The sequence below is a fragment of the Atractosteus spatula genome, chromosome 2 (assembly GCF_055471065.1).
Source record: "Atractosteus spatula isolate fAtrSpa1 chromosome 2, fAtrSpa1.hap1, whole genome shotgun sequence".
In the NCBI taxonomy this organism is placed as follows: domain Eukaryota; kingdom Metazoa; phylum Chordata; class Actinopteri; order Semionotiformes; family Lepisosteidae; genus Atractosteus; species Atractosteus spatula.
In genome coordinates, this window is record NC_142707.1 from 63320715 (window position 1) to 63335342 (window position 14628).

Genomic DNA, 14628 nt, shown 5'->3' on the forward strand with positions numbered 1-14628 from the left:
GCACAATTTCAGGAGTCTCATAGACATGTACTGTAGAAGAAGCAACATCATAGTTTTAAGGTTTCATTTACCCTGATAACTGCAGGGGGGTGGGTTTGATTTTGAATGCACTGTGGATTCATCAGCAGACACAAAATACAAATATCCAGGGGAAATGTCTAAGAATTATGTTCCTTCCATTTTACACTGTGTACAGTATATACAGTATTTTTATGTAGATGTTTTATAGAATACTATTGTTAATGATTACTAAAAAAAAAATCTGAATTGAACAGATCCAGTGTCTGAAGCACTTATCTGTAAGTAGGTGCCCTAACGTGGCTTCTGGTAACACGCAGACTGCAGCTCATTATACAAATAAGAAATGCAGTGGTTAAATCTTATCTATAAAATGTTTTTAAAATAGTGAACTCAAATTTGGTTAATGTTGACAGTGGTTGAAGATCGGAGGCCCATACCTGGGAAAAAAACCCCCATCAGTGCCATGTTACAGAAAGTACATGGGTCAAGAAAAGCTGTGATAGTGATAGTTAGTGTTCTCGAGCACTGGTGTGGTTTTTGGTGAAATGACATCACAGGGGTCGGGGTGAGGGCTTCATCTCTGAAAACCTGCCACGCGAATAGCACGGTTTTGCACAACCTGGTAAGACAAGTGGTCTGTGCGTTTCACACTTTTCAGATATCTGGCCAATCTAACACCTTTTGTGGTTTTTGTGGTAATTTTTGTTTATCTGGCGTACATCTGAGTTGGTACTGTTGTAGAACGTGAACCTGTATCTTTTGTACTTTTTTCAGAATTGACAACCCCACCCCATTATGTTGGGAACACATTGTTTCAACAAAACCACAAATGTTTTTGCCCTGCCATTTTGGTATTTCTGTTCAATTAAATACGCTCACCAAATAAAAAAAAAAATAATGAAGAAATATTTTCTAAAATAGAATCCAAGCTTTAGTCAGTGGAATTTAGTTGACAGGTATTTATATCTATTATGGATCAATTTAAGTGAAATGGTTAAATAATGGTACCTTGGTAATTTATTGTTGTATAGAATAAAGACTCAATGTATAAAATATATGACCTGGCAATAACTAGGTCATACCTTTTTAGAATTTCAGTTCTGCAGAATGCTTTTATCTTGTTCATTATCACATCACGTTGCACAAGGCTGGGTCTAAAGAGGATATTACAGAGAAATCAGGTCTTTTTATTTTGAGATAAATGGTGCTCTGTATAAGTTTACCTGCAGGACACTGTGAACAATGCAGCATAGGAAGATATTTTTCTCAAATGGGGTTCTTAAAAACTTGGGAGGCAAGTGAACAGTCTACAGATTTTGCAGATTCAAAATAAGAGACTCAACAAACTGATTGTGAATGTTTCATTCATGATTGAATGAAATTTGGAATATTGTTAAAAATCTTAATAGGAAACTGACCACTTTAGAAGCAGCCTTAGAAACAATGGAATGGCAAAGCAAAACTGGACAGCATTCATTGCAGTTGAAGTGAGGTGACAGTCATTGCAAACACTTTTTAAAGAAACAATATGAAAATAATGAAAATAATGTTTGAATAATTGCTGTATGTCAAATGACATTCATGTCATGTTACATTTATGAAGACATCAAGACTGTTTTTTCTCAGGAACAGTAGTCTAGTACAGATTTAGTTTCACTTTTTAAGTACCCTAGCCTACCAGCATTAATATCCTCGATTTTTTAATGACAGCTAGTTACGTGTGTGGCCGTGACCGGAAGTCATACAAGCTGTACACTTTTATTGTTGCTTGCTGGTAATGAATACTTTAAATCAGGTTGCAGTTACTGTCCTGAGGGATTTTGTTCTATAACTCTCATACAGCTACATACATATGTACCTGTTCACTGGTTCCAGAGCCCTAGATGCCGCAAATGAACCCACATTATCCTAAAAGCCAGCAGCTATATCACCCTGCAACTCACAATTGGCAACCCCCTGAAGGTCAGCAGGTATGAGCCTGGCCAGCACAGGGATGGGAGACCTCCTGGAAAAGCTAAGGTTGCACCTGGAAGAGGTTAGTGGGGCCAGCAGGGGCTGCTCACCCCACAGTCTGTAGGAGTCATCCTTCAGAAGAGATGAAAAATGAGGGTTCCAACTCTCAGTGGTCATTAAAAATCCCAGGGCATTCCTCTTAAAGAATAGGGGTGTTACCCCGGTGTCCTGGCCAAATTTCCCATTGGCCTTTACCGATCATGGCCTCCTAATAATCCCCATCACTCTGTTCTCCTTCCCACTGAGAGTTGATGTGTGGTGTGTATCCTGGTGCACTATGGCTGCCATCGCATCATCCAGGTGGTGGTGGAAGAGAGTCCCCATTACCTACAGTATAAAGCGCTTTGAGTGGAGTGTCCAGAAAAGTGCTATATAAGTATAAGAAATTACTATTAAACATTCAAAGGCATTCCAATGTGACAGGTTGTCCCTTGCGTGATTGCAGCAAGCAAGATGAAGATGTGGGTTGACCCACTGGAATGTTGTCATGTCCCACAGGAGAGACAGCAAGTGACGACTAGATCAATGCAGCACCATGAAGGCAGGTTGACATCAATCACTACAAGCAGAGATCTGTAGTGAGTAGACACTCCTGCCTTGAGTATCATACTTCATCCCCTTGATTGGTCTGTTGTAGAAAACAATGAACGAGTATATCATCCTGCATGTCTGTGCCACACTCGCTGACGTCTGTCAGGGTGGTTTACGCAAAACCTTGATTCGTCACTAAAAAAGACTTTACTCCACTGCTGATGTCCACATGATGTCCAGCCTCCAACATTCTAATGTCACAGAGATGTTATCTTGATTGACTTATTGGTTATTCTATATTTCTCTGTCTTGATTTTTGCCAGGATTGGCATTCAGCAGGTTAAATCATACTTATGCCCAACTCTCTCATTAATGACTAGATAATGATTATGCAATGGTCACATTGTAAGTGTATTATTATTACTATTATTATTAATAATAATCATAATCGTAAATTTGTGGTGCAACAAACTAGGATTGTGAGACGAATCGATCTAGTAAGAGAGCCTCTCCTTGCTGTCAGCCCTTGCTATACCCACTACGCAGCATCTGCATCTCAACACAGTCTTGTTCTCGTATTGTAACGGACACTCCTGGTTCTGTGTCAGCCGTGTGGGGAATGACGGGCTGGAGACATCTTTACAGGCTCTCTGACAGTGGCAATTTTTACTGCCTATTTCCTTACAGTGGGGCGTGATCATCACAGAGGCAGAGAGAGAAACTGCAAGGCTGAACGCAGAGGAGGGATTCATGGTTATTTTAATAGATTCCTATTGTTTCTTTTAGTTGCAGTCCAAAGACATACTGGTAGGTGAACTGGCTTCTGACCAAACTGGCCCTGGTGTGAGTGTGTGTCTGCCCTGCAAGGGACCTTGGTGTACCCTACCCTTCACCCATTGCTCCAGCTCCCCCTGTGATCCTGTATTAGTTATAAAATGGTTGGATGGATCTATTTCAAATGGACATGTGCGATTACAAAACAATGGTAAAATAACAAACAAGGTCAGGTAAGAACAGTTTTGCAGAAAGGATAGTTTTCGGTAGAATGATTTATCATGTGGGTTTTGTGACAAAATGTATTGTATTAGATCAGGTCTCACTCTTATCACAAAAATACAATGTCTCAACAATCATTTTCACATCAATAAATATACATTTAAGATTATTTATATGTACAGCATTTAGATATTGTATATAAATATAATTTTACATATTACAGGTACTGTATATGGAAAAAAGTCAAATTTTCAACGGACATTACAGCTGTACTTACCTTAAAGAAAAGAAAATTGTGGGCTGAACATTATTGTGAGTAAAAAATTAGAGTTTTATGAATGTAAAGAAGTCTCATTGTAATTGTGTCCCATAAATGAGCAATGTGTTTCACTGTCCTACTTTTTAAATGCCAGTACACATTTCATACTTCAAATGCCTTATCGCTGTAAAATACATCAATACAACCTACTCAATGTGTTATAACAGAAAGATTTGGTTTTAGTCAGTTTCTTACAGGGTGCTTTCCATTGAGAGCAAAGTTAAGGAATTATGACAATTATAATATAGGGAAGCAAAAAAACAAATTTATTTCAAATAGAAATGTATGCTTTTAAAAGACCTTAGATATAATGCAGCATTTGGACAAGTCTTAAATTCAGTCCAGTTAAATTCCTGTGTTTTATGTGAACACAAATTTGTCAGTAGGACTGGATTTTGCTTAGTATTTTTTCCTACAATGTTGCACTGGTACCTTAGTACGTCTGGACAGAATTTCAGAAATATCCAGTGACTAGTTTTGACAGGGCAAAAGAGGGCCTGACTATATAACGATGTCTGAGGTCTCCTTCAGATTTAACAGGCTTTTCTCAGCAGAAGTGACAAAATATGAAAGGGCTAGTTTTATCTGAATTACCTAAGGGACATATTGGATCATAAGCAAGTTTCAATTCTTTCTGAAAAAGATGTAGATCTTTTTCTTTTACTTATAATTTACTTACGTTTGACTTTCAATAAGCTCTGTGCGTTAATAAATGATTTAAATCCCATTGTTGCAAGTGAGGAAAATAAATGCAAAAATACCAATGATTATGAAATGTCAGTCCTGATTTTTAGATTTTGCTGCTCTACAACTGAAATACTATCCCCCTCCCCACTATCAGTGCTCTTAGTCACACAGGACACGTTTTTACTGTAAAATAGGTAAATTGAACTCCCACAGATTTCTGTGGTTTTCATTCATTTAGAAAACCTGTTGTTTCCACCTCGAGATCTAATCTATAGACTCAAAAGCATCCTGACCTACACTAACTTAAAAGCTTGAATTCTGAGACTGAAATGGATAAACAAATGGAGTCTTTTATGAGTCATTTTCAATACCCATTTTAGATTTTTGTTCTCTAATATCTTTTGATATGCAGTAACAGTTTTCCATTCAGCTCTAACACTATTATAATTTTCTTTAGTGACAATGTACTTGCTTATACACTGAGAAACATTAAAAATGTAGCAAAAGAGAATTGGATACATTAACATTTGTTGTGTTTTAATGCTCTTTAGTATAAATTCATGACAGTCCAGTCTCATACCTTCCTTTTACATATACACAATATATATCAGATTTATATGTCACAAGCATTTTTTTGGCTCACCTTGTTAGATTGTGTAGACCTTAAATTAAATGCATGTTTACAGCCCAATTATTCTTCCTGTTTTACCTAACAGGATGCCAATGATATGTGCAGGGGATGAAAACAAGAACTAACAGTGTTCAAAAAGAGCACAGATAAGCTCCTGAGAATTCACAACATACTGTGCACTCTTTTTGAGATGTACTTTTAAAGATTTAATTAAATTTGAATGTATCATTATGTTTATGATACATGCATGGAAGAAAAGTGTTGTATTATTCCTATAATTAGTCCTGATTTACACCCTGGATAAATATCCAGACTTCATTGGCAAAACTGGGCATTTATCTTTTCTTAATGATCTATTTTTGAAATAAGGGATATTGTATAACACCACATTAAAATGGAAAAAAAAAGCATTTACAAGAAAGCAAAAACAAATAATTTGGATCAATTTAGAGGTGAGTTATTTGAGTACAGCACACACATCTGTTCCAAATAATCACCAGACTATTTTTTTAAGAAGAACAGCATTTTAATGTGCAGTTTAAGCGAGAGAAATTATCCAATAAAATGTGGTAAAATCTTGGCTAAACTTATGCTGCTAATGCAATTGAAAATCAACAAACTAGTGCTGCACAAATATTCAGAAGATCGAATGAACATTTTTTCACATGCACATTGCAGCTCCACAAGCATTTGCTATTGACTCAAAACAATGATGAAAGATCCAGTGTTGTCTGCAGCTGTTTTATTTTGCTGTCATTTTCAAACACAATAAGATGTCGTCATTTTTTGTCCCTTATTGCTTTTGTTTTCTCCCTCGAGCATACAACAGCTGATGACAAAGCTGAATTGATGCTCTTCCGGGATCTTAATATTTCACCTGCACAAATAGCTGAGTCTTCTCCGACTCTTTCTGAATTACAATTTGCTTGTCTAATCCATTCCATCAGCTGTTTATTTTTTTACTATATTATTTAAAATCTATCAAAAAGACCCCTCTTGTCCTTAATCTGAGGAATTGAGGAAGCCCTCCAGATGTGACCAAGTTCAACATATTGTGCAACCCTTCATTTCTGCTCTATGAAACATTCCTCAGACAAATTTGAGAAGTGTTTTTGAGGAAACTGATAAAATAAAAAAATAACATAAGAAGAAACAACAGGACTCCAGTACAGATATGGTAAAAATGTTATGTTGAAGAAATGAAATGAAGAAATGAAAACATTCATCAAATGAAATGTCAATTGCAAACAATTAATATCCTGAGTCCATACTCATAAAATGTGAATGTATTCAATAGTATGGCTATAGCACACAGAAACCTGTAAATACTGGTGCTTAACCTATAATGCTTTGAGACTTGGTACAGCGGAAATACTCAACCTCTCTTTAAAGCACTCTACACTGCATTTCCCCATTTCTCTTTTTGCTTGAATAAGCCTGTACTTTCATATCCATTTGTATCTTCTACTTCTGGTGTCTGTTTTATAAATAGTCACAACATCTATTTTCAATTAAAACAAAGTTGGGAATTTTAACTTTTCTGTACATGACAAAGCCTACAGTAATGCTAATTGTCTTGCAGTGTTTTGTCCAGTTATGAACAATTCTACACACACAGCTTGAACGCAACTGATTTTTCTTATTTAATTTGACTCATTTAACTAAACCGACTTACATTTACTGTATACAGCCATGCATTTTGCTAACCTGTAACTGTAGCCATGTAAAAACATACACTTCAAAGACATTATAAACATAAAAAATAACCTTTTTTCTTTGGAAAAGAAACAAAAATGAAGAACACAAATAATAATTTTGGTCTTTCTACTATACTGTAGTAAATAAACTGAAATATTCATATAAATACCCAATAAAACTGTTTATTTTGTGACTGCAATAAAGTCAATATAAAAACTGCTGTCAGATCAATTGGAAACTATATTTTAGCTTTTATATATCTATTCTAGTCATCATTAAACCTGAAGCCACATTTGTTCAGTAAATTTGGTCACACTGTATTTCCAAATCAGGGTCACCATGCAAGATGAAAAATGTGCTTTGCTTTTTTCCTTTCCTGTTACATTAAGGATTCTACCTGTTTTAATGTGGTATAATCATTTAAATTTAATGGCATAACCTATTTTCTGGTTTCACTAAAGGTATCTATACAAATACTTTATGTTGTCACAAAAAAAAAGGAATTACACAGCATGATAATGTCTAGTGATACATGTACCTTTTCACTAATTACCCAAAGTAGGGCAGTGCTGTGATACAGCGAATGAATTTAGTTCCACTTGAAAACCTATGCCGACATTCTTAATTCCTAGTGAAAATTGTAAGGTCCACTAGGGAGATTAACATTAAAATGGATTGAAAAAACTTTTGAAATGCTCTATTATACTAGATATATTTAAACTCCATTTTAAAAGGTGGAAGTTGTGTGGCTAAAAAGTTTCAATTTTAACACATAAAAACAGAAGTAAACAAAAAACATGTGGAAAAATAAATCAAGCTTTAAGAGTAAGTGGATGCTTTTCCCATAAATGAACAATGAACAATTTTTAAAATTAATAATGTATTTGAAAAAAGGTAGTCATAAAAATTTAGATTAGTTCCAGAAGCACACATTCTTGTGTTGCGAAGCTGCCGTGATCAGGCATAATATTATGATGATGAAGTCAGTGTAATGCTTGCCAACAGTCTGTAATGTGAGAACAAAGCGGCAATTGTGCAGCCATATTGGTATATATGTGTGAACAGCAGCATGTCAGAAGAACACTAGGACAAAAACGCTATCCACATTTGAATTTAACTGGGCAAACTTTTGACCACCATATTAAAAAAAGACCAGAAACATGCCAGGGATAAAAGAACTTATCCTCCTTTGTTACTTTTGGTTTGACGGATTTCTTTCTGATCAGCTGTGAAATACAATGTGATGAGAACTGGAAACTATGTAAAAGTGCACTGAATACTGAGAACAAGTGTCATTTGTTTACAAAAAGGTTTGGGGAAGTCTAGTATGAGCGACTCAGACGTGTTACTTGATAAGATCAATTAGCTACTGGCAACCAAAAATCTAAATGGTCTGAACTGATCTATCGTTTGTAACCTTTCTTATTACTACTACTATGGTAACAAAGACTGAAAAGAACAAGACAACAAATGTTGCTAGTATTAAAAACCCTATTCTACTAACTTTATTTTGCTATGATTGATAGATGAAGCCAAAAGGTAAACAAACTCTGAAACCCTGTCCAGTTAAATACTCTGTTCAGATGCTGCACTGTCGGAACCTTTTTTGATATTTTAAATTCAGGTACACTTAATTTATTTTCTACTGTCCAGTCACAAATCTGTAAGATTTTTTACAATTATATACAGATGAGTTATATAGTATATGAGTTTTTCCCTCATAGCTAAGAGTCAAAGTAAAGTGAAATAAGATATACCATACCACAGTTTTGTCCTTAACGAATTAGACAGGTGTTGTGATAATTTATTTTTTAATACATTGACTATCAATTTAACAGCAATTAAAAAGATTTCTTGTGCACTAAAGATTACCTGTGAGTTCAATACATCAATTTTCACGTTTCACTTCCTGTCCTTTTTTTTATAACAAATTATTTCCCAAAGGCCTTTGCAATTGTTGTTCCAAGAGGACCATACCAGACAAGAGGGGGATACAATTTTATATTTACACAAAATGTCCCCTTAAAAATACTTTTTACAAACTCCTTATGATGTATAGCAAATTAGTGTCTTAAGGTCATACCGTTTCAAATGATCAAATCACCAAAGTCTTGTGCAGAAGGTATGCATTTTAAAGTTAAATCAACTTAAAATAAATCTCACAAACTTGACAATGAGTTCCATGACATTACTAAACCAAAATCTAGGCAACAACTATATTTCAAAAAATAAAAAGATAGGAGAATTAACTCACAGTTTTCAAACCCACTTTGGGTTTAATAAATACATTTATGGAACACACTAGCAAGTATGTGGTAGCAGGTATTTAATATAGCATAATTACACTATTTTTTCTCAACCCAATTTTAATGGTTAAAGTACTAAACATCTCTTAAGCCATAAGAGACATCCTAAATGTGGATATCTTTCTCAAGATGATTTTTATGCATGGGTGCATCAAAATATTTATATGGCCGTGTGGTACAAACAACAGTACACAAAATGTCATAATTTTGGATTTGTATGTGGTACATTTCTCTACCCCTGAGTAGCTTTATAAACCTTGTACCATTTAAAGAAGTGTACCATACATAAATTCTTAGCAGTTATCAAAACCTTTGTCACAGACATCTGTTTTTGCTTCAAAGATAATGCATTATTTTTGTCAACAGTCACAGTACAGTACTACACCTTAGATAGTTGCACCAGCTTTGTATTGACTAATCTCTTTGCTGCTACAGTTCAAAACTGTTCGTTTAACAACACAGTAGTAGATTCTGCTGTGATCTAGTTTCACTATCCAGACAATGCACAACATTCGTAAAGGGTTCACAAGTCTTTTCTTTCTTGGCATGGTTTCTGGAGTGCACCCAAACACAGACATAACTTTTTTTCTGAAAAGCATCTTATTTCCTAAAAATGAAAATTGTAGTAAAATCCAGTTCACCGACATCTAAGAACTCCATAATTTACTCAAAAAAGACTGCCTTCAACCAGGTGTGTTTCAGGCCTTTCTTCAGATACACACTTATATTCCATTTATTCTACTTCCTCCATGTAGTCTGCAGAGTCACTGAACTGTGAAATGCTGTGATCCAGAGTTAGGTCTTCAAGCTACAAGAGATAAGAAACAACATTGTAGATAGAAACTATCCCAAACTAAATGACAGAAAGACACAAATCAAGGCCCAGAGATAATACAGATAATTCTGTCTGGGTATAATTATGACTTTCTATATAGCCATCGCTAGAAAAGTCTGATCCGAGTACGAACAACAGGTAAGGTTACATCTACACTGAACATAAACACCCTTGATGGTATGCCTGTGACCAGCTTCAGTTTTTTGTACTATGCATTTTAATATGTAAAAGTTTTCATTTAAATGTGCATCTTTAATAAAAACAGTGCTTTCTGGATCACAAACTTATTCAACAATATTAATGCCTTATGAATTTCTCCAACATGAAATTCTGATCAATGGTTTCTTTCATTAGTATCTAAACTTCTACCAAGAAGTTTTTTTTAACTTTGTCCAAATAAAACTCTGAACCACACAATTATATAGGTATTCTGTACTTTTCATATAGGATATAAAAGCTTTTTCAGAACAGCTATTTGTAATTCCTCAGATGTCAGAAACTTAAGTTAAATAGCAGAATAATTAAAATTATACATAGCCCAAGAGGAATCTTATCTGTTTTTTTAATCCTTCTCATGTGAAATCTCTTCCAGTATACTTGCAACCAAGTTCCCCTGTTAATATAATAATAGTACACCTCTATTGTGGTAAATTGCGCTGACTTTATATGAACTTCCCATTAATTCAGTATTTGTAAAGGGGAGCGTGTGTTCCTTTTCATTTATTTCCCTAAAAATTGTCAACACTTTCCTAACATTGCAATGATTTAAAAACATGCCTGAATAATGCAGACAATTTAATATAACCTTACATATTAAAACTGCAATATGAATAAATCATTCTGCTGAATTAATCACCTGTTAGTGAAGGTAGAATGGTATAGTTTTTACAAGTGAAGAATAGTGTTAAACGTTAATGTGTTGCAGTGAATTTTAATACAATCAATAATACCTTGTCAGTGGTACTGAAATCTGCTCCTTCGATGGAGACCTCCTCTTCGATCTCTTCTCCAATGCTTACCTCACTTTTTGTTTTATCTGACTGATGACTGGTGCTATTTGAAAATGCAAAGAACAGGTCTAGTTACAAGGAATAATATTTTTATCCTATAATTGTACTTAGAGATCAAGCATATTCGTATTCCACTGTAAATAGCAGAGTATACCACACAGAGAGATAATTAAGACAGAATATGCTATGTTTTCCAAATTGAAATAAAGATTTAAAAACAGGTATTGTAGCAGGTATACCGTATACCTGTTAAAATCATCATCATATTCTTCATCTTCATATCCTGTGAACAGAAAAATAATGTAGTAAAGAACATCAGATATTAACATCACTATATATGCCCGGAGGACAGGCAAATATCGAGCTTTGAACATCCAGAGATTTATTTTCTTATGGAATTTTTATGTTTTTCTCTATTCTATGCCTGATGGTTACACTATTACACTTATGATACATCCCATTACATCATTACACCCCGTTACACAAATTTCATTTTGATTTATTGTGTTGTACATAAACTGTGTAAATAACTGTAATGTGCTCTATGATAACTTGTTGTGAAGGGTGCTATACAAGACTAAAACTGAGTTGAACCGATTGACAGTGGTTGGCTGGCTGCACAATACACTGTCATAAGAACTGCAATACAGAAGTTTAAGAATCTAAAGACAGAAGATAATTGGGAAAAATGTAAATATTCAATTCAATTAAAAATACTTTATTCAGCTCAGGAGGGAAATTTAAGATGTATATAATTTAGTTTAATTTAATATAAAATTATTCACAACACTTCCAATAATTAGAAAATACATCTCATACATTAAAACAAAGCATATCTGAACATTATTTTGTCAGAATGTAGTTATGCAAAGCTGCCTTACATATTCTTGTATTATAGTTGGAAGTACAGAAACATTCTTCATACAGTGACATAGGAGGTATTGATGTTTAAAATCATTTCTACAATATATATACCCCAAGATGGGCACTGCACTGTTGTAACATAATAATAGTCCAAAGTATATAACACGAGAGAGGAACTTGAATCTGTAGCTAATGGTGAAGCTGATGAAACCGATGAGCAGGGCCTTGTAAAACCAGACATCAAATACAACCACAGCGAATACGATGACACCACTTGTAAAACCACACAGATACTTTGTATTCATAGAAAGTGGAAAGGCAGCAAATATGCTAACATCCACTGTTAAGTCTGTGACAAACTGGTGACAATACACAGATCTGAATATTTATCAGTATATTATATATGCAAAGTACAAAATAATTATTTACTGGATTTACTGTATGTACTGTTGTTAAAACTGATCATTGTGATAAAAGGCTGTTGTACACCCTATGATGAAGTCTCTCATAATCTCTCCATTTGCTTCTTTCATCATTTTCATTATTAGAAGATATAAAAAGAAGGAACATTTAACATTTTTGTATATCCCCACCCATTACTGTTATAATTAATATCAATATTCACATTGTGTATTAGGTGTGTTTTGTATATTATCTATTGTGGATCCACAATGTTGTCCTTATCTCTTGTCAGTTGTGCCATTATATGTCAGGTTAGACCCAGACTCACCTCTGGTTTACACAGAGACTCGCCTGTCTTTCAAGAGCCAGGACTGGAGCTGAGGATACTTAAGCTGGCACGCAAGGTATAGCAATTAATTGAGTTTGTTTGTTTGCACTGTAATAAAAAATGTAGTTGTGCTATAGTAAAAATGCTGTGTGTTACTTCTGTTGCATGTTTAGTCTTTTCACTTTTTTATATATTCTTATCTTGCACAAGAGCACTAGAGCAAATAGTCATGGAGTCTTGTGGCTTACATTTCATGTCTTCAATCATCAGCCCTGAATTTACAGCCAAGCGAATTTATTCACAATCACGAGGTCACAAAAAGTTGATATGATATGATCTATGAATATACTGCTACTGAAAACCACATCATAAAATGTGAAATACAGAACAAACACTAAATACTCCATTCCCTTATAAAATGAATATCCCGTGGCGATTCTTTGCTTTACTGCATTCTAGTTTGCAAATTGTGGTCCTGTAAAATGTTGGGCCGTGTCCCGTTATGCACACTTGTGGTCTTGCGGCCTTCATAAGCGCATTCTCGCTCACGTCTACAACAGTTTAGGGCATCCCGTTGGTAAATTTGTGTTTCACAAGGGCGCTCATGAGCACCCCTAATGCACCTTCTCTGAAGTCCGCATCTGAGCAGACTCTGCTGAAAGGAATTACCCCCAATTCTTTGCGGAATGTTAAAAACAAAATTCTAAAGAACATGACTCACAACCTTACATGAGGGGTAGTGTTTCTTATAGAAAAGTAAAAAATGCAACTTACCTAAACCAAGGGAACTTATTTTGTCATTTGTTCTTGTCAAGTCTTTCAATCCTCTGTCTTTTTCATTACCTATGAAAAATAAAAAGAAGAAACAAATTCTAATAACTTAAACCCCCTTTTACCCCTTTCACAACAAATTTTATACACAATGGTGGTATCATGCCATCCCACTAGTGAAACAGGTCTATCCAAAGTCCTGATAAAAAAAAAATCTTAACAACTAAAAATAAATGATATAAACTGTTAAAACGCAAAACACCAGTCATACACTTTCGGGGGAAAGCAGTAAAACAAAATAAGTTCTGAGATACTGAAGACAAAACTATGGATATTTTTTTAAAAATCAGTTCTGCTTCACAATCCCTGATGCCTTCTTGGGACACTAACAGGAGCTTGACTAGTCTAGAACTAAAAGATAACTAGAAGTTATCTTTTTACCTTGTGTGTTCTCCTCTGTCACCCTGATAAAGTATCAGTCCCCCTATTCCTACCATTACATTGTGCTAAAGTAACAGTCTTTCTATTCTTACCATTACAACTAGCTAACGTACCAGTCCTATTCTCTATTCTTACTGCTACACTTACCATTCCTGTTTTCTGAAGTTTGCTTTAATGGTGCTTCCCCATCTGTGGATCCTAAACTTGTCTTTAGCGGAGGTGCATCTGACAAAGAGGTGAGGCTTCCAAGTGGTTTAGCAGAGTCAGTTCTCCTAGGAACAAAATGTCAAATAAATCATAAAGCGGAAACTCACAAAGCACTCAGAGTTGAAATAGCTCGAATGTAGACATTTGACCCAGCCCTAAATACCTTGAAGTCTGCATTTATTAAAATGAAAACCTAATTAGCGGAATCATTTCAAGGCATGAAGCATTCTTATGATGGAGTTGCAAAAATAAGACTGGAAAGAAACAAAACAGACAATACATTTGCATGTCAGACCCTTCCAAAGAGTTAACTGACAAAACAGTCCAACGAACAACATTGTATGTGAACACTCTAAACTGGAAGCCCACTGAGAGATCAAGAGTGGCAATTTACCATATTAAGGGGGAAAAATGAAACCACTAGACCTTCCCATACCATGATGTTTATCAACTGTGAACACACACCTTAACACATTTTATTTTAATGTCCAGCATTGTTTTTAAACAGGTTTAATGCACACAACAAGCAACTGTTGTATGATTTTTTTTTAATTTCCAATTCAGTCAA

General features: G+C 34.9%; 1 protein-coding gene across 6 annotated transcripts in view; it reads right to left on the reverse strand.

Moving 5' to 3' along the window:
* Positions 1-8694: 8694 nt before the first annotated feature.
* The window catches only part of cep43 (centrosomal protein 43), a 31134-nt gene continuing 25200 nt past the window's right edge, over positions 8695-14628 (reverse strand). For all 6 annotated transcript variants that reach the window (XM_088932144.1, XM_088932134.1, XM_088932125.1 and 3 more), the window contains 5 exons: positions 14001-14125; positions 13416-13484; positions 11294-11330; positions 10988-11090; positions 8695-10010 (listed from right to left, as the gene is read on the reverse strand). In XM_088932144.1, coding sequence (XP_088788270.1) covers positions 9936-10010; positions 10988-11090; positions 11294-11330; positions 13416-13484; positions 14001-14125 — 409 coding nt within the window. In that variant the 3' untranslated portion in view covers positions 8695-9935. The remainder of the gene's footprint in view (positions 10011-10987; positions 11091-11293; positions 11331-13415; positions 13485-14000; positions 14126-14628) is intronic.